Below are 18,671 nucleotides of genomic sequence, written 5' to 3'. Positions count from 1 at the left end.
AGAACAATTAAAAGCGCTAAATACGCTTAGCTCAGCCAGACGCCGAGCAGGGAGCCGGGGCGGGGGGGGGGGGGGCGGGGGGAGACCTGTCTGCTGTATCCGGAGGGCGAGGCTGGCAGCAAGGGGACCGGCAGCGCCGCGCGGGGGGACGGGGTGGCACCGGGCTGCGGTGGCGCAGACGGGAAGGGAAGGAGTAGGGTGCTGGGAGCAGGGGCTCGGGGTGAGGGCGATGTCGTGGGGCGCAGCACCCGTGGGTCTGATGTGCAGCCGGGGCTGGGTTTGCACCCAGGGCTGGGTTTGCACCCAGGAGTAGGTTTGCACCCAGGAGTAGGATTGCACCCAAGGATGGGTTTGCATCCAGGGCTGGGTTTGCGTCAAGGGTTGGGTTTGCATCAAGGGATTTTGCACGCAGGGATGAGTTTGCATCCAGGATTGGGCTTGCATCCAAGGACGGGTTTGCATCTGGGGCTGGATTTGCACCCAACAATGGGTTTGCACCCGGGGATGGGTTTGCAACTGGGGCTGGATTTGCACCCGGCGATGGATTCGCTCCCGGGGATGGGTTTGCACCTGGGGAGGAGTTTGCATCCAATGACAGGTTTGCATCTGGGGCTGGATTTGTACCTGGCCTGGCAATGGATTCGCACCCAGGTCTGCGTTTGCACCCAGGGGTGTGTTTGCGCCCCAGCTGGAGGGCTCCTGGTGGGATGCAGGGGGACAGGAGAGCCCCAGGCAGCGCTGAAACCAGGCGAGCTGCGTCGAGCCGGTGCCAGCTGCCAGCTGCAGGATGCCCAGTATGCCCAGTAAGCCGTACTGGGCGGGCGCTGGGGTCACGGCCCCATCTGGCAGCGCCGCCCTGGGAGCTCTGCAAAGCCCCACGCAGCTGGCGGCGTGCAGGGACGGAGCAGGGCTCGGGGAGCGTTGCGACACCGCCGAACCCACGGCCCCGCAGGAAATCCCAGCCAAAAGCACCGGGAGAGTCCCCAGTGCTGCAGGGACCTGCCCAGTGCCTGCCTGGGGACTGGAGTTTGTCCCCGGTGCTGTCACCCCACAGGGGGGTGCCCGGGGGTCACAGCTTGGTGCCCCCACCCCGCTGACACGCTGCGGTGGAGGTAGCGGGCTGCGCTCTGCGTACCTCCCAGTCCCTGTTGGCTGCGTGTGCTGGGAACACTGGTTTTGTCCCCATTTCTGCTGCTGGCTGTCCCCAGGAGGGTGCCTGTCCCCATGCTCGGTGGGTCCTGGGCAGCATCCCATCGCCTTCATCCCTCCCTTCCCTCCTCTTTTTCCCTCTCTCCTGCCACGTGAAGGTGTTGTGCTCATGGTGGCCGGGTTCTGTCCCACCGCTGCTGCCCGTGGGGCCGGGGCTGGTGGTCTCGGGAGCTGCCCCCAGTGCCCCCAGCTCCTGGCTGAGCAAGGAGGGTGCTGAGAGAGCAGGGAGCAGGATCCGGCCCCTCCCCTGGGCACGGCCAGGCACTGGGGGCAGCAGCTGGGGATGGGGCGATGCCCAGGGACCACCAGGGGACACGGCAGAGGGGGGCTGCGCTGCCTCCACCCCCCCTGCACGGTGTCCCCCATTCTATCGCAGGGACTTGGGTTGGATTCGGATCCCCCCCAAGCCTCACCTCCCCCTGCTCACCCCACCTTGGGGGCACAACAAACCCCCGTCCCCCCCACCTTTACGCATCCCTGGCGATGTGAGCCTCCTCCCGCTGCCTCGCTCCCCAAAAACCACGGGATCCCGGAGAGGGTCCCCCCCCGCTCGGTACTGGGGGTGGTGGGAGAGGTGCAGGACGGGAACAAAGCCCCGCTCGGCGGCTGGCAGGAGCCGGAGGCTTTCTGCTGACCCTGCTGCCGCTCGCCCCGGCCCCCCCGCTGCCCCCCCCCGCTCCTGCCGGCGTCAGCGCTTCCCAGCAGCTCCCAGGTACCGGAGCCAGCCAAGCGCTGGAGGAGCCGCTCCTGCCTCTGTCCCCTCTGTGCCACCAGAGGAAAAACCTCTCGGGGTAGGGGGGGGCCTGTTCCGTGTCCCCCAGTGTCACCGCGGCGGGGTGCAAGGGCTCGGTGGTGGCCGGGCTGTGGGTTCTGCGTCCCCTCTGCCCGTGCACGCATCCTGCTGTGCTCCCCGAGGGGTGCGCGTCCCTCTGCCGTGCCCCTGCCTCGCTGCCACGAGAGGTGGTGGCACTTTGGGGGGGGGGCGGCCGCAGCGTTCCCAGCTCGGCAGCGGGGCTGGGGGCTCTCCCAGGCTTGGTTTCTCCCCAGGGAGCCTCGTGCCCTGGGCTGGAGGACGGGACCCCAGCCCTGTCCCCAGCCTGGTGGCTCCGGTGTCCCCAGCGCTCGCCTCAGCCCCGTGCTGCTGCGACCGCGGGGGCAAAGCCGGAGCCCGTGGGGCAGGCAGAGAGAGGGGCTGCCCCCCCTGCCGCGGGCACCCACTCGGGGTCCCAGCACCCTCCCTGCAGGCCCGTGACTGCTGGCACGCCAAGGCAACCCCTTTGGGGTCACGCCACCGAACCCCGCGGCGCCCGGTGGCGGTCCCCTCGTGTCCCCAGCCCCACATAGGTGACGGCTCCCCCCCCACACCCCCCCCAGCAGCGCGCCCGCCGCCGGCTGCCCAAGGGTTGAGGAGGGTTTGCTGCTCCTGCAGACAATTAGTGACATCTCTGCTGACAGCGGCACACACCGAGCCGCTCGCCGCCTCCCCCGGCAGCACCCACCCGGCCGCCCCCGCGCCCCCGCAGCCCCGGCTCCCGGCCGCCCCTCGCCCCTCGCCCCGGCGGCTTTTTCGGCTGCGGCACAATCGCAGCCGGGCGCGGAGCAGGCAGCTCCCCTCGCTGCCCTCTGACCTGCTGTTGCTGTGGAAACTGCATCCGACGTCGGATTACGGAGCCTGAATTTGCAGGCTCCAAACTCTTCCCCCCCCCCCTGCCCCCCCCCTCCGTGCACACACACACGCACAAACCCCACCCCAAAAATCCACCTCGGGGTGCCCACAACGGGGGTGGGCGCCTGCCTCGGCGCCCGGGGTGCTCCCCTGCCTTGCACCCGGTGATGCTGAAGGTGCCACGGTGAAGCCAACGAGGCCATCAGTGCCCCCCCCCTTGCTCCCCCCCCCCAGCACCTCCGCAGCCCTGAGCATCATCCCCCTGGGTGCCCCCATCCCCGCATCCCGCAGCCGTGGGGTGCCAGGGGGACGAGCCGCAGAGACCCCCCCCCCCCTTACCCAGCAGCTTTTCCAAAAGGACCCCAAGCAGGGAGGGGGGGGGGGTCCGCCCCAAAGCCCCAACCCCAAACCGTGTCCTCGTGGGCCCCCAACACCTCTGGGTGGCAGCAGGAGCCGGGCACCCATCGGAGCCGGGGTCCCAGCGCCCTCACCCCGTGGGCACCGCACCGTCCCCGGGGCCGGGCAGCCCGCGTCCCCCGGGGCCGGGTGCCCCCGCTGGGGAAGGGGTGCGCGGGGGAGAGCGGAGCCCGTTTTGGGAGAGCTCCGTGGGCTGGGTTTGTGTCTCAGCATCTCTCCCTGCCACCCGGGGAGGTAGGAGCTGAATTAATCGCGATCAATTAGTGCTGCTTGCAGCCACCGGCTCCCGCCCTGCACCAGCTTTGTGCCGTCGCGCCCAGCATGGGGGGGCCCGGCGTCCCGGCAGCACATGGGGGGGACCTCGGGGAGCGCAGCCCCTCCGGACCCCGCGCGCACCCCCTTGCTGGGGACAGGGGACAGGCAGGGACAGCGTGGGCACCCCGTGGGGACGCGTCGGATTCGGAGGGGGGCGGCGATGCGGGGGGCGTGGGGGGGGGGACGCATGGGCCCCCGGCGGCCCCGCTCTCGGCAGAGCTCGGAGCGGGGTGGCGGGGGTCCGGGCGGCCGGATCCTGCAGTATACTGCAGCAAATGCCCTGCAATCTGCATCCGAATGAGTCCCACCTTCCTTCCCCCGCAACGTGCTGCCCTGGGCTACAGCTAATCTATTGTGCGCTGGGCTGCAGCCAGCGCGAGCTGCAATACAGTAAATCCTTCTGCAGTATCCTGCAAGGGGACCGAGCCCAGCCGCAGCCGCTGCCTCCTCCCAGACAAAGCCTGGGGCCCGCGGGGGGCCGGGGCGCAGCGGTGCTGCCCGGGACGGGGACGAGGACGGGGACGCGGGAGGGCCGTGGGCGCCTGCGGCGGCTTCCTGCTGGCCGAGGTGGGAGGACGCGGCCCTGAGTGGGCTGCGAAGTTCCCCGGGGACTTTTCAAGGGACTTTTGGCGGCGCTGAGCCCCCAGTTCCACCCCCCACCCCAAATCCCCAAATCGGGGTTCACACCACGAGCCGTCCTCTATGCGTGCCACCGCCGTGGTCCCCCCCCCCCGGTGCCGCGCAGGGGGTTGCGTTTCCACCCCGTGCGTGGCGCAGCCCCCTTCGTGCCTCAGTTTCCCCCCTGCCCGCCGAGCTGCCTGTCCCCCTCCTGCCCACGGGCTCCGGCGCACATGAGCACCGCTGCCCTGTGCCGGGGGGTTTTGCTCGGATACCGTTATTATCGCCATTATCGCTGTTATTATTATTATTATTGGGACGCTGGGGGGGCTCTGCGGCTCCGCCGGACCCGTCTTTGGAGAGCGAGGCATCCTTCAAAGGGAAGGAGCTCTGTCACCGCCCCACAGCAGCTGCGTTCTCCTCAATTAGAAGAGGTAATGAAGCAATTTATGGGCATCTACAAAGTGATGTGTGAGTGACAGGCTGTGTACGATGCGCGCCGGGGCTCTGCCGGCAAGTTGTGTTCTTCCAATTTTAATGGCAAGCTCCCCGGCGAGGGTGGGGGAAGCACACGTCGCCGTGTAGGTGGGTGCAGGATGAGGCACCCAGGGGGGTGCGGGACGAGCTGGGTGCCCCCATCCCCATCCCGGGGGACCTCGGCCCCGTGGGACGTGCTGGGTCCCTGTCACCGGAGACGGGTGGGGTGGGAGCAGGGTTTGGGGCCAGCACAGGGCACCCGGCTCCCCGGGGAGCACGCGCCGCAGCTTGCGGTTTCTACCCGTGCCTGGGAGAGGCATCGCCCTGCTGTCTGCCTCAGTTTCCCCGTGCGCACGCATGCCCGCTGCTCTGCTCGCACCGCCCCGCCTTGCTGACTCTGATCTTTTGGGGACGAACCACGGGAGTTATGGGGTCTCGTGAACAGCAGCACGAAAGGCTCGGTTGCATTTCAGGGTCACCTGCTGTGCTCAGGACCAGCCCCATGTGCCCCCCGCGCACAGGGATTTATGGGGGGGGGGGGGGCTGAGCCTGGGGAGCCGCTGACAGCCTCTGGGATGGGGGAGCCTGTGAGGATGACCCGGCCGTATGGGGGGGCTGGGGGTCCCCGTGCTCTGAGCACCCGTGGGTGCCGCCTGGGTGCTTGCAGCACGTGGCCGGGAGGGCGCAGGAGGTGCTCGGTGCTGCGCTGCGCCCCCGGCGGGGGGTGAGCCTGCGGGTGGGCGCGGGGAGGGATGCGGCTGCGGCGGCACACCTGAGTGTGTGTGTGTGCACCTACGTGTGTGTGTACCTACGTGTGCGTGTACCTATGTGTGTGTGTACCTATGTGTGTATTATCTGTGTGTGCGCACCTACGTGTGTGTGCACCTGCGTGTGTGCGCACCTACGTGCCTGTTTACCTGCGTGTCTGTATACCTATGTGTGTGTGTACCTACGTGTGCGTGTACCTGTGTGTCTGCATACCTGCATGTCTGTGTACCTGTGTGTGTGTACCTACGTGTCTGTGTACCTACGTGTCCATGTACCTACGTGTCCGTGTACCTCCGTCTGTGTGTACCTCCATGTCCGTTGTACCTGCATGTCCCGGTGCCTCCGTGTCCGCGTACCTCCGTTCACCCACGTGTGCACCCAGCTGCGTGCACCCTCGCAGACCTGTGCGTGCACCTGTGCCTGTGCACACTTGTGCACCTGCCCCTGTGCCCATCCCGCGCGCGCGGGTGCACCTGCGTGTGCGCGCCCCTGTGCCTGCGCACACCTGCTGGTGCACGGCCCCGTGCACAAGCGCAGCAGCTCCGTGCACGTCCGTGCCCGGTGCTCCCCGCGCCACGCTGGCAGTGTCCCCGGCGGCTCCCACCCCAGCTCGGCCCCCGCCGGCCCCGCACCGCGCCGCATCTCCCAGGAAACAGGATCTGCAGCCAGGAGTTTCCGCTCAACTCCTATGTGCCTCCGATAAAAAAAAAAAGAAATAGAAAAAAAAGAAAAAAAGAAAAAAACCCACCCTGACACCAGCCCGGCCGTAAATCCTGCCCGGCCCTTTCTGCCTTTCTTGTCTAGCCAGTTTCTAAAATTGGCCGAGGGAGGCAACTGGCGGCTCCCCCCTGCCCGGACCCCCCCCCCGGGCCCCGCGGGGGCTGCTCCCCACCTGGCCCCGGGGCCGGCACCGAAGGGGTGCAGCGGCGATGCCGCGGGCTCAGCCGGCGCACCTGGCCCGGCACAGGGCCCCCGCCGCCCCCGGCCGCCCCCCGCTGCCCTTCCCCACGGTGCCGTGGGGCGGACGGGACACGGGTGGGCGTGGGTGGCTCGGGAGCCCACGGGGCACGTCGCCGGTGCCCCCCTCGGCCCCTTTGCGCCCTCCCCGGGCAGCCCCCCAGCCCCAGCGCCGGGGGAGCATCGCCTGTGCCGAGCGAGACCTCGGCACGGGCACGCATCCATCTGGCGCCTTCCAAATGTTACTGGCCTCGCAGCATCCCGGCCCCGCTTGGCGTTAACCCGCGGCGCACCGCGGCCTCGCAGCAGGCTCGGGGCCTGGGGGGGAGCTGAGCACCGACCCCCCCGGTGGTCCCCAGCGGGGCGTCGGGGGCTGCGGAGCCACCTCGGGGTGCGTGCAAGGGGGTGGCACGGGGCCGGGGGACGGAGCCCGCTCCGTGCCGGGGCGGCCGCGGGTGTTACATGACCCGGCGTGGCCGGGCGCTGGGCAGGGACGCACCGGAGCTGTGACTCATGCTGTGGCTATAAGAGGGAGCGTGGGGAGAAAAGGGGGGGGGGGGGGGGCCGCGGCCGTCTGCGCAGCCTCAGGCCTGCCGGCACGCGGGGGGGGGCCCGGGGCACGCAGGGCAAGGCACCCCGTGATGGCACCGGGGACGGCACCCGCGGGGGGACCCGCGTGCCAAACCCCGGCACCCCCGAATCCGGCCCCAGCACCCGGCTCCGCGCCCCAAGGGCCGGCTGTCGGGGCGTCCCCGCGGTCCCCAGCGGGGAGGGGGCCGAGGAGGGGGCCAGGCCGGCTGCTCGCCTCCTGCGCCGGCTCAGCGGGGCGGGGGAACAAAGCTGGCACCGAGGGAAGCAGCTAAATTTAGCCCGTTTCCCTGCTAGCTCTGAACTGCGGCTCTCGGCTCCAGCCGGCCGAGGTGCCACCGTCTCTGCAGTCCATCTGTCGAGCGCTTTGGCGGCCCCACCTCCCCGGCCCCCCCCCGCCCCCCCCCCCGGCACAGCCCTACAGCCCCCCCCCCCCGCGCCTGGCGAGGGGACCGAGACCCCTCCGGGGACGGGGGCTGGGGGGGCAGAGGGTTGGAGCGCGAAGGGGGCTGCGTCTGTGCTGCACGATGCCGCCGGGGTGGGGGGACCTGGGCATCGGGGGGAGGCAGTGGGGGGGGTCCTGACCCCCCCCCCAGGAGCAAGGGGAGCATCCTGCTGGGGGGCTGTGGGCCCCCAGGCCTGTACAGGGGCAAACGGCGATTGCAGGGGGATGGAGGCGGCAGGGGAGGGGGTCGTGGCTGGGGGCCGTGCTGCCTCCCCAGCTCCGCGTGGCCCCCCCGGCAGCGAGGGATGCGGCAGCGGCGCCCGCAGGGGGCCTGCCACCCCGGCTGGGTTTTGGGGGCTGTTTCGGCAGGGAGCTTCCCACAGTGCCTTGCTGCAGCGGGGTGTGGTTGGGGGGGGGGGGGTGCCAAGACCCGCAGGTACCCGGCGCTTCCAGCCCCCCGGTCCCACAGCCTCCCCCCCTCCCCGGTGCCACGCCGGGTGCCTGAGCACCCTGGGGTGCCCCGGGGAGGTGTCACCAGCTCTCCCTGCGGACCTCATCCCCTCGGCGCATTCGTCCCCCCGCAGCGCCCGAGCCCTTCCCGGCGGTGCCGTCTCCCTCCCGAAGCACCGCGGGGGGCCCGGCAGCTCCCCGCGTGGGGAGGGGACCCCAAAATCCCTCCGCTCCGGTGACCTACGGCCCCGCGATGGGAAGGGGCGGCCGAGCAGCTCGGCTGGACCCCGTTCCCTAGGATGAAACGCAGGCACCATCTGCTCCCGCTCCTAATTACCACCGCCGCGGAGAGGGCGAGGCGGCGGGGGGAAGCGGCGACGGATGGGATCGAACAGCCCCGGGAGCGGGCGATGGCCGAAGGCGGGGGGGGGGGGGTCAGGGCTGCTCGCAAGCCCCCGCGCCCCCCGGCACCCGCCTGCGGCCACCCCCAGCCCCCCCAGTCCCAAGGCACCACCGCGCACCGGTGGCATCGCGGCGGTGGCTGGGGACGCCCCACGGGGGTGACGGGGGCACAGGGAGGCGGAGGAGGGAGCAGGAGCTGCGTGCTTTGGGGCGGGGGTCGCGATGCTGAGGCCGGGGGGAGGCAGTGGGGGTGAAGTGTGGGGGGGGGGGGGTCTGCCCGCCTGCCCGACCCCCCGCACGGCGCGGGGAGGAGGTGGCCGGGGGGGGGGGCTGGATGGAGAACACGGAAACCCTCGGAAAGCGCCTGCCAGGAAGCTGTCACTGGAGGGGATTTTCCATTGGTGTCAGCAGGCGCAGGACGGGCTCGGTGGGGATTTGCAGGGCGGGGGGGGGCCGGGTGCGTGTGAGTGAGCGAGAGGGGGGCGAAAGCGTGCAGGGGGGGGGGGGGGGAACGGCAGCAGGCAAGGCGGAGCCCCCCACGGTGCCCCCAAAACGCACGCGTGCAAGGGGGGAGAGCCGCCGCCGTGCCCTGGGGGTGCACGTGTGTGTGTGTACAAGGGAGGGGCGGCGTCCCCGGGAGCGTGCAAGGGGTGCGCGTGCACGAGTGGGGCACCCTCGTGATGCCACAATTTGGGGGGGGGGGGGGGCACATCCACGGTGCCCCAACCGTGCGTGTGTGCAAGGGAGACGGGTGCACGCGCACCAGGGACGGACGTGGCAAGCCCGTGCCCGCAACACGCGTGTGATGGGGGCGCCCAAAACGGGGGATTTGGGGCCGTCACAACCCACCCCCGGTGCCCAGGGGGCCGGGCAGGCGGCGGGGCGATTGGGGGGGACCCCCCCTCCCCCCCCGCACCCCACGCCAGCGCCGCGGGCATCTCGGCACGGGGTGGGCGGCGCGGGGCCGGCGTGTCCCCATCTGTGTGGCGGCTGGGTCCCCGCCGCCTGGCTGTCTCCCGGTGGCATCTCCGGCCCCACCCTGACGTCTGGGTGGCCTCGGAGCCGGGCACCAAACCACGTCCGTGTCTTGCGGGGCCGGCCCTCCGCCGCAAGCTGCCGCGACGCCGGTGCCAAGCGAGCCCTTCCGGGGAGGGGGCCGGGTGCCAGCAACCCCAGGGAACGGGGGGGAAGGAGGTGGGGGGGAAGGACGCAGCCCCCCTCCCCTCCCCGTGCCCTCGCCGTGGCACCTCTTCCACCCCGCGGCACCGGGTGGCCCTGCCACCCAAGTGGGAGCCCCCCGGGAAGCCAGCCGGGGCCGGGGAGGGGTGGGGGGGGGGAGGCCGTGCCGCCTGCCTCCAGCCTGCGCCGAGCCTGAAACCGTTAAACTAATTAAAGATTTGCAGCAGCAGGATTAAGCCCGGGCAGGGGAGGTGGCGAGCCCAGGTAGTCGATTAGTTCACCAGGCGAGGATATTGGATTTCTGCGAGGCGAGTCAGCAGTCTTCGGGGGCTGTTATCTTTGCGAGGCTCCAGGGGTCAGGAGGTGGGATGCAGAGGTGGCTGCAATCCCCCCCCCCGCCCCCCCCTGCCGCCCGCCTCGCCCGCCGCAGCGCCCGGCCTCGCCGCCTCTCCCCCGCCCGCCTCTCCCATCCATCTCTCCCTCTCGCTCGCTCCCTCCATCCCTCCTCTCTTGTGTGGTCTCGGCTGGTGTTTTGTAACCAGCAAGGAAAAAAAAAAAAAAAAAAAAAGAAGGGGAAAAAAAAAAAAAAAAAGAAGGAAAACGGCCCTACCCCTGGCTAGCAACCCAGGAATGGCGAAGTCCAGAGCGCCTAATGCGAAACATGTGGCAGCTGCCTGGGGCTGAGCAGAGGAGGTGAAAGTGAGCGCGGCGGCGCGGCGAGCATCCCGGCGCGCCCGGCTCCCTCGCCCCCAAATGGTGGCGGGGGGCCGGTGGGTGCTGCCCAGCCCCGCGGCTGGGTGGGGGGCGCAGGTGGTCCTGGACAGAGGGAGGGAGGAGCGCTGGCACCACGCGGGGAGCGTCGCCCGCCTTGGCACCGGCCGCGTGGCCCCGCCGAGCCGAGGGCAGGAGCCCGGCGCCGGGCAGCGTTCGGTAAGAGCCGGCTGCGCCGGGCACGGCTGGGAAGGGGGCGGGGGCGCGCACCCATGGGTGCACACGGCAGGGTGCCGCGCACACCGGTGGGGAGCCCCGGGCGTCCTGCTGTGCCGGGGTTTGCGAGCTCGGAGGCGGCTCCGTGCGCCCATGGTGCGTGCGAGGGGCACCCCACGGCCCCCCGGGGGCAGCTGGGGCGCAGAGGAGGGGACGCGGCCGTGCCCCGTCCTCCCCGGCGAGCCGTGCGCAGCGTGTGCGGCAGGGAGCGGGTCCCAGCGGCTGTTCTGGAAAGCCTCCTGTTTGCTTCCTTCCTGCCTGACTCCCCTCCAACAGCTCTCAGCTCCGGGCACATTAGCAGATTCATCAGAGACTCGACCGGTCTTTCTAGCACATATTTTCCTGCTCCACATTGCCCTTGGTGTAACTCTACACCGTGCAGGCAACACAGCCGCGTTTCTCCGCTGGGCTGCGGGAGAGGTGCCTGCGCCTCCGTGCCAGCGCTGCGCCCAAAGGATCGCGGGGAGACGGGGAGGGGGCTGAGGACGGCCTGACAGGTTTGAATTCTCCTTCCCTGCCTTGTTGATAAGTTGTCACGCTAATCCAGACACCGGGAACAGCCTGGATCACGCCGAGCGGGTGCGTGTGGCTGGGTGTGTGTGTGTGTGTGTGTGTGTGCTGGGGGAGGGAGAGAACAGGCAGAGATTCACACGCGGCTGGGGGGGGGGGAAATGCAGCCAGACGCAGGCACAGCCAGACCTCTCTGGGCTGGGGGGGGCTCCGCCGCGCTCCCCCCGCGCCGGTGGGCACGGGCACACGGCCCCCAGGCGTGCTGGCATCGCGCGGGCACCGCCGGAGCAGGCAGCGCGGAGCCACGCGCACACGCGTGTGCACACACGTGCACATGTGCGGGAAACGTCGCGCCCTGGGAGGATGAACCCGAGGCTCAGCGGGGAGCAGAGGGGCGCCCAGCCCCGAAACGCACCCCCGTGCGTCCCTGGGCACCCAGCGGCGCGCCCCGTCTGCGTCCCCAAATGTCCCCGGGGGGACACAAGCGTCGCGGTGCAGCCGGCGAGGCGTCGAACGCGGGGCGCGCGGCATGCCCGGCCCCACAGCGGTGCGGGGCGGGGGGCTGGGGCGTGGCGGGGGGGACACCGGGCTGATGCACCGGGGGTCTCTGTGCTTGCTCAAGCAGATGGGAGCTCGGTCGCCTGCCAGCCCGGCGCACTGGAGAACGGTGCCAGCCCGCCAGCCGAGTGGTTCCCGCGCGCCCAGGGCTCCGGCCTCCGCCAGCCCAGCAGCGACGGCGACGGCCCCGACCGCAGCTTCAAAGTGAACCTGCACTGCAAGCACCCGCGGCCCAGGTACCCCGGGGGGGCCCTCGCCCCGGGACGGGGAGCAGAGGGTGCACCGGGGGTGGGGGCGGGCGGCAAAGCTGGCTGCTTCTCTGCCTTGGCGCTGGGGGGAGGCTGCGGAGCATCCCTGGGGGCTCCACGGCTTGGCAGATGTCTTGGCTTAGCGGGGTGGGGGCAAAGAGGGGTGCGGAGTGCTGGTGCTGGGAGGGGGCCGTGCCATGGGTGCGTGGGTGTCAGCCCCGTGACGGGTGCTGGGCACCCCTTCCCAGAATTGGGTGCCAACGCCACGCGTCCCCGTGCGCACCCCGGGGCTGTCCCCGCAGTGCCACCCGTTTGCAGCGAGGGGAAACTGAGGCAGGAGGCGATGCGGGGGCCCTGGGGCTGCTGCCACTGGGTGGTGTCACCTCGGGTGCTGCCCTGCTGCAGTTCCCCGGGGGTGGCAGCTGTGCGTGGGGTGTCCCTGGGGGGGCACAGGGAAGGAAGTGGGGCTGGGCGCAGGGCCGGGGGGGCGGCACACAGACGGTGCCCGGCCGGGCTGGCCAAGGAGCCGAGGTTGCTTCCTGAGGACGCTGACTCTCCACGAGCCGTGGCCACGGGTGGGCTGGGAGACGGGGTGACAGCCCCCCGGATTTTGGGGCGTCCCCGGTGCCTCAGCCCTCTCGTGCCGCCCCGGAGACGTTGGCTCAGTGCGCCCCCGTCCCGTGCCACGTCCCCTCCGCCGGGGTGGCACGGGGGGCACCACCACGGTCCCCCAGCTGCGTGCCCGCTGCTGCCCCGGGAAGCCCCCCCAGGCGTGCCCGTGGGCTGGGGCCACCCCCACCACCTGGACCCCCCCCCCCCCCCTCCATCCCTCGTGCCTGGCACGGGTAGGGGGGCGCACAGCAGCCCTCCCCTGCCACCCACCCCCGAACAAAGAACTTTGCTCCGAGCCCCCCCCCGGCCCCTGCCCATCCCGCTGCCGTCCCCCAACCGAGCCGGGCCGGGCCGGGGGGGGGTGGCACGGCGGGGCCGGGGCGGGGACCGGGTGGCCGGGAGCGGGGCGGGCGGCTCGGCGGGCGGGCAGCGCGGCTCGCCGGGGACACCTAGCGGCAACGCGGCCGCAGGGCCCCCACCGCGCCCGCTTCCCCCGGCCCCGGCACCCCGGGGCACGCCGCGAGGGGACGAGGCTGGAGCCCCAAGGGGGGGGAGACGGGCGGGGCGGGGAGGGGGTGGTGGGGATGGGGTGGGAGGTACGGGGTGGGGGGGATGGGGGGGGGACTTGGGGGGTGTTAACCCGAGCATCCCTGGACCCGCGTCCCCTCCGGCTCCGTGGAGGGGCTGGTCAACCTGTCCCCTCTGTCCCCAGATCGGAGGCAGCCTCCCCCTGCCCCGCTCGCAGCCCCGACGCCAGGGTGATGGGCACAGGCTGCCCTCTCGGCTGCGCCAGCTTGGGAGCACCCCAGGGAGGACCAGCCCCTGGTATGTCCCTTGCAGGGACCTGGCGCTGCGAACCCTGGGGCACGGGGGGGGGGGGGGGGAGGCAACCCGGGGACCCCCGACTCGGGGCTAACCCTCCGCCCCGCTTCCTTTGCAGAGAGCTCAAGTGCAACAGCAGGAGCAGCAGCAAAGCCGAGGGTAAGTCACCGCTGCGCCGGGCGAGGGAGGAGGCTGGGGAGCGCGGCCTGATCCCCGCTGGCGACGGGGCCGGGGTGAGCAGGGGGCCGAATCCGGGCACCCCCCTCTCCCTCAGCGGGGAGGGAGCGGGCGCAGCCAGCTGCTTTGGCCGGCGGCGCCCTGGGGTCCTCACTGTCCCCTCTCTGCCCCGTCCAGGTCCCTGTCTCACCATCCCCGACCCCCATGTCAGCAACTGCTCGGCCAAGCGGCACGCGGGGGAGGAGGAGTTCAGGATGCGCGTGAAGCCCCCGGGCCCAGTGGTAACGACCAGCGTTGTGCGCGGCTCGCCCGACTACGTCCGAGAGCCCAAGTTCTACCCGCCGGGGCACCCGGCGCAGCGGCCCCCGGCCTGCCCGGCGGAGAAGGCCTTATCCTGCAGCGTGCTGAGCTTCCCTGAGGGCTCGTGCCCCGCGCTCGGCCGGGAGCACCAGGCAGGCTCGCTGCTGCACGGCGACCCGGCCGACCGGTGCCAGAGCGTGCACGGCGGCACCAAGGCGGCCGAGGACTTGCTGGGCTGCGCCGGCGAGCCCCGGATCCTGGGGGGCAGCGCGGAGGAGGCAGCCGCCCGCGACCGGGCGCCCAAGACCTTCCCCAACGCGACGCTGGCCTCGGGCCGCTGCAACGTCGACAGCATCGTCGCCCTGCTCCGGAGCAAGTGCGGCAACGGGCACATCAACCTCCACCCCGTGGTGCAGCTCATCGACATCATGAAGGACCTCAACCGCCTCTCCGAGGACCTCAAGAGCAGCGGGGTGCACCTGGACTGCGGCAGCCTCCGTGGCGGCGGCGGCGGCGGCCACGAGGACGGCCGCCTCCTGCCCGCCGACCGCGACCTCCAGTACAGCTTCTTCTCCTCGCCCTCCCTGGCCAACAGCATCCGCAGCCCCGAGGAGCGCGGGGTGCTCTGCAAAGCGGAGCCGCCGCGGCACCCCCGGCCCCCGGCCCGCGACGGGGAGGCCGAGGGCGGGGGGGGGAGCGCCCCACAGCCTCCTCCAGCCTCCAAAGCGCCCGCGGAGGAAGCCGGTTGCTCCCAGCCCGACGCCGGCGACTACTCGGACCTGGCCGAGGCGGACATCCTCAACGAACTGGCCTCCCTGGCGTGCCCGGGGACGCAGCTGCTGGAGTCGCAGTCAATGGAGGCGCAGCCCCAGTTGCTTCCGGCCCAAGAGCTGGACTCCCAGTCCCGGCTGCTGGATTCCCAGTCGCTGGAGTCGCAGCCCCAGCTGCTCGATTCGCAGAGCTTGGAGCCGCTGCCGGAGTCGCTGGAGCTACAGAACCTGGAGCCGCTGGGGCTGCAGTCGCTGGAGCCGCTCTCCGAGTCGCTGGAGCTGCAGTCGCTGGAGCCGCTCTCCGAATCGCTGGAGCTGCAGTCGCTGGAGCCGTTGGCGGAGCCGCTGGGGCTGCAGACGCTGGAGCCGCTGCCCGGAGCCTTGGAACCGCAGCTCCTGGAGGCGCGGGCCCCGCTGCTGGCAACCGAGCCCTCGCTGCTGGAGGCGCAGACCCTGGGGCCCGTGCCGGAGCTGCTGGAGGCACAGGCGGGCACCGGGGACCCGCTGCGGCCCCACGGCCTGCAGCCCCGCCTGGGGGGGTGTCCCCTGAGCGGCGTGGTGAAACGCGGCCCCTGTGGGGGCCGGGGGGCCGGGAGGTGCGGTGAGGACCACCGCAAGTACGCGCTGCGCCGGACTGACAAGCCAAAGATGCTGTGCCGCAGGAGGAGGGCAGGGCGAGGGCGCCGGGCGGACGTCGCCCCCGAGAGCCGCGTCCTGCCCCTCGCCCTGCCCGCCGAGGTGCCCCCGGGGCCCGAGGAGCCCAGCACCCCGCTGCTGACCCCCCCGCCACCCCCTGAAGCCCTGGACCCCGATGAGGTGCCCAAGGCCCCCGCCGTGGCGGGGAAGAAGAGCAAGTGCCGCGGGGTGCGGAAGATGGTGGTGAAGATGGCCAAGATCCCCGTGTCGCTGGGGAGGAGGAACAAAACCACCTACAAGGTCTCGTCACTCAGCAGCAACCTGAACCTGGAGGGCAAGGAGCTGGCGGCCAGCAGCTCCATGGAGCCCACGCCGCTGCTCAAGATGAAGAACAACGGGCGCAACGTGGTGGTGGTCTTCCCCCCCGGCGAGATGCCCATCATCCTGAAGCGCAAGCGGGGCAGGCCCCCCAAGAACCTGCTGCTGGGCCAGGCCAAACCCAAGGAGCCCGCCCCGGAGGTGAAGAAGAGGAGGAGGAGGAAGCAGAAGCTGGCCTCGCCCCAGCCCTCTTACATCGCCGACACCAACGACAGCAAAGCCGACTACTCGGACGTGCTGGCCAAGCTGGCCTTCCTCAACCGGCAGAGCCAGTGCTCGGGGCGCTGCTCGCCGCCCCGCTGCTGGACGCCCAGCGAGCCCGAGTCCATCCACCAGGCACCCGACACCCAGAGCATCTCCCACTTCTTGCACCGCGTCCAGGGCTTCCGCCGGCGCGGCGGCAAGGCAGGCGGCTTCGGTGGGCGCGGCGGTGGGCACGCTGCCCGCGCCTCCCGCTGCTCCTTCAGCGACTTCTTCGAGGGCATCGGCAAGAAGAAGAAGGCCCCCGCCGCCGTGCACGCCGACCCCGTGCACCCGCGCAAGAGGGGCCGGCCGGAGCCCGACCCCGTGGGCAAGCCCAAGCGCAAGCGGCGGACCCGCAAGAACGGGGTGCTCTTCCCCGAGCAAAACCCCGGCCAGAGCTTCAGCGACAGTGCCTCCGAGTGGGCCGGGGAGAAGGGCAGCCCCTGGGCCCCCCACCACGGCCACGCCGCCGGCCAGGCCAGCCGCAACTGCAGCTACCAGGGGGCCGAGGCCAGGCCCTTCCACGCTGCGGCGCTGGAGTCGGGCTCCTCCGGCCGGGCCGGCTTCTACGCTGGCAGCGCAGCGTCCTCGCAGGCCGAGGTCAGCCAGGAGCGGCACAGCCTCTTCACGGGGTATTTCCGCTCCTTGCTGGACTCGGACGACTCCTCCGACCTGCTGGACTTCGCCCTCTCGGCCTCGCGCTCCGAGTCCCGTAAATCGGCGGCCGCCTACACGGCTCCCCCCAACGCCCTGGCGGGCCAACGGGGGGGCCTGGCCGCCTACCCGGCCCGGGGGGGCAAAGTGGCGGCGTCAGCAGCAGCCCCCGGCGCCGAGGCCGCCTTCCACGCGGCCATGCAAGGCCGCCAGGCCTTCCCTCCCGGCCGCCCCGCCGCCGGTTACGGGGTGGCCCAAGGAGCCTCGGAGTGCCGCGGCGCCGAGGCCTTCCCCAAGCTGGTGCCGCCCTCGGCCGTGTCGCGGTCGCCCACGGCGCACCCGGCGGCCAGCGGCACCCCCGGCTACCCCCAGTACGGCGGCTACAGCACGGGGCAGAGCGTGGCGCCCGCCAGCGTCTTCCCCCCGGGGAAGCAGTACCCGTCGGCGCAGGACTGCCCCACCAGCAAGGACTGCAGCTTCGCCTACGGCAGCGGCAGCAGCCTCCCGTCCTCCCCCAGCAGCGCCCACAGCGCCGGCTACGCGCAGCAGACGGCCGGCCCCAGCCTGCCGCTGGGCAAGGCCTCCTTCTTCAACAGCGCCGAGGGCGGCCAGTTCTCCAGCGCCGCGCACACCCCGCTGCGCTGCGACAGCCGGGCCAGCACCGTCTCGCCTGGAGGCTACATGGTGCCCAAAGGCTCGGCCTCCTTCCAGCCCTCGCCCGAGAACTGCCGGCAGTTCCCCAGCGCGTCCCAGTGGGCTTTCCGGCAGGGCTACGGCGGGTTGGACTGGAGCTCGGAGGCCTTCAGCCAGCTCTACAACCCGGGCTTCGAGTGCCACCTCAACGAGCCCAACGTCATCCTGGACATCTCCAACTACACCCCGCAGAAGGCCAAGCAGCAGACGGTCTCGGAGACCTTCTCCGAGTCCTCCTCCGACAGCACCCAGTTCAACCAGCCGGCCGGCTACCGGCGCGCCAACAGCGAGGCCTCATCCAGCGAGGGCCAGTCCAGCCTCTCCAGCCTGGAGAAGCTCATGATGGACTGGAACGAGGCGTCCTCGGCCCCCGGCTACAACTGGAACCAGAGCGTCCTCTTCCAGAGCAACTCCAAGCCCGGACGGGGCCGGCGGAAGAAGGTGGACATGTTCGACACGTCCCACCTGAACTTCTCCTCCTCGTCCTCCTCCTCCTCCGTGTACCCCTCCAAGAGGAGCACGGGGCCCCGGCAGCCCCGGGGCTCCCGTGGGGCTTGCGCCTCCAAGAAGGAGCGGGGAACGGGCAAGGCCAAGTTCCCCACCAAGTCGCAGCCGGTGAACCCCCTCTTCCAAGAGAGCACGGACCTGGGCTTGGACTACTACAGCGGGGACAGCAGCATGTCCCCCCTGCCCTCCCAGTCCCGGGGCTTCGGGGTGGGCGAGCGGGACCCCTGCGACTACGCCGGGCCCTACTCCATGAACCCCTCCACCCCCTCGGACGGGACGTTCGTGCAGGGCTTTCAGAGCGACTCCCCCGGCCTGGGGCAGCCGGATTTGGAGAGCAAGCACTTCCCCGCCCTCCCTCACCAGCTGGCAGCCCCCGGCCAGCAGACTGTCTTCGAGGCCGGCCTGCAGAAAGCCTTCTCGCCCAACTGCTCGCCCACGCTGGCCTTCAAGGAGGACCTGCGGGCGGGCGACCTCCGCAAGCTGCCCGCCTGCGACTCGCTCAAACACAGCATGCAGGGGGGGGCCCTGCCGCACGCCCCGCACATGGCCTGCCGCGACCTCCCCATGCCTCAGCCACACTACGACTCCCCCAGCTGCAAAAATCCCCCCTACTGGTACTCGCCCAACGCCAGCACCCGCAGCCCCTCCTCGTACGACGGCAAGGCGGGGGCCGGCATGCTGGTGGACTTCATGGGCAGGACGGACCCCTCGTGTCTCAACCCCCACCTGAGCAGCCCGAGCGGCACCCACCCCCCCAAGGGCGAGAAGGAGCCCTTGGAGATGGCCCGGGCTCACCACCGAGGCCCCTACGCTTGCCCCCTGATCAATGACTTGAATATCTCCCCCGTACCGAGAGACTCTATGCTGCAGCTGCAGGACAACTACAGGTACCCCAGTTTTGCACCCCAAGGGCACCCCGTCATGGCCCCCACCCAGAAGAGCGGGTTTTTGGGGCCGATGGTAGAGCAACAGCACCCCGAGGACACTTTTACGGTCACCTCATTGTAGTGTCTGCTGACGTGCCAACCGGACAACGAGGTTTTGTTACAGGGTAGGTGCGGGACCCCCCCCCCCCCTCGGGACGG

The 18,671-nt window shown here is 71.2% G+C and overlaps 1 protein-coding gene across 11 annotated transcripts in view; it reads left to right on the top strand.

The window, feature by feature from the left end:
* The window catches only part of AHDC1 (AT-hook DNA binding motif containing 1), a 53,286-nt gene that overhangs the window by 31,112 nt on the left and 3,503 nt on the right, over positions 1 to 18,671 (top strand). For 7 of the 11 annotated variants that reach the window (XM_080566601.1, XM_080566603.1, XM_080566600.1 and 4 more), the window contains 3 exons: positions 11,614 to 11,782; positions 13,347 to 13,387; positions 13,583 to 18,637. In XM_080566601.1, the coding sequence (XP_080422727.1) occupies positions 13,660 to 18,594 (4,935 nt within the window). In that variant the 5' untranslated portion in view covers positions 11,614 to 11,782; positions 13,347 to 13,387; positions 13,583 to 13,659 and the 3' untranslated portion in view covers positions 18,595 to 18,637. Of the gene's footprint in view, positions 1 to 10,158; positions 10,422 to 10,706; positions 11,058 to 11,613; positions 11,783 to 13,118; positions 13,232 to 13,346; positions 13,388 to 13,582; positions 18,638 to 18,671 lie in introns of those variants that run through there. The other 4 variants (XM_080566604.1, XM_080566597.1, XM_080566605.1 and 1 more) reach the window with 4 other exon arrangements.

The sequence above is a fragment of the Anser brachyrhynchus genome (assembly GCF_964034855.1).
Source record: "Anser brachyrhynchus genome assembly, chromosome: 24".
In the NCBI taxonomy this organism is placed as follows: Eukaryota; Metazoa; Chordata; class Aves; order Anseriformes; family Anatidae; genus Anser; species Anser brachyrhynchus.
This window is presented reverse-complemented; position numbering and strand designations above follow the sequence as displayed.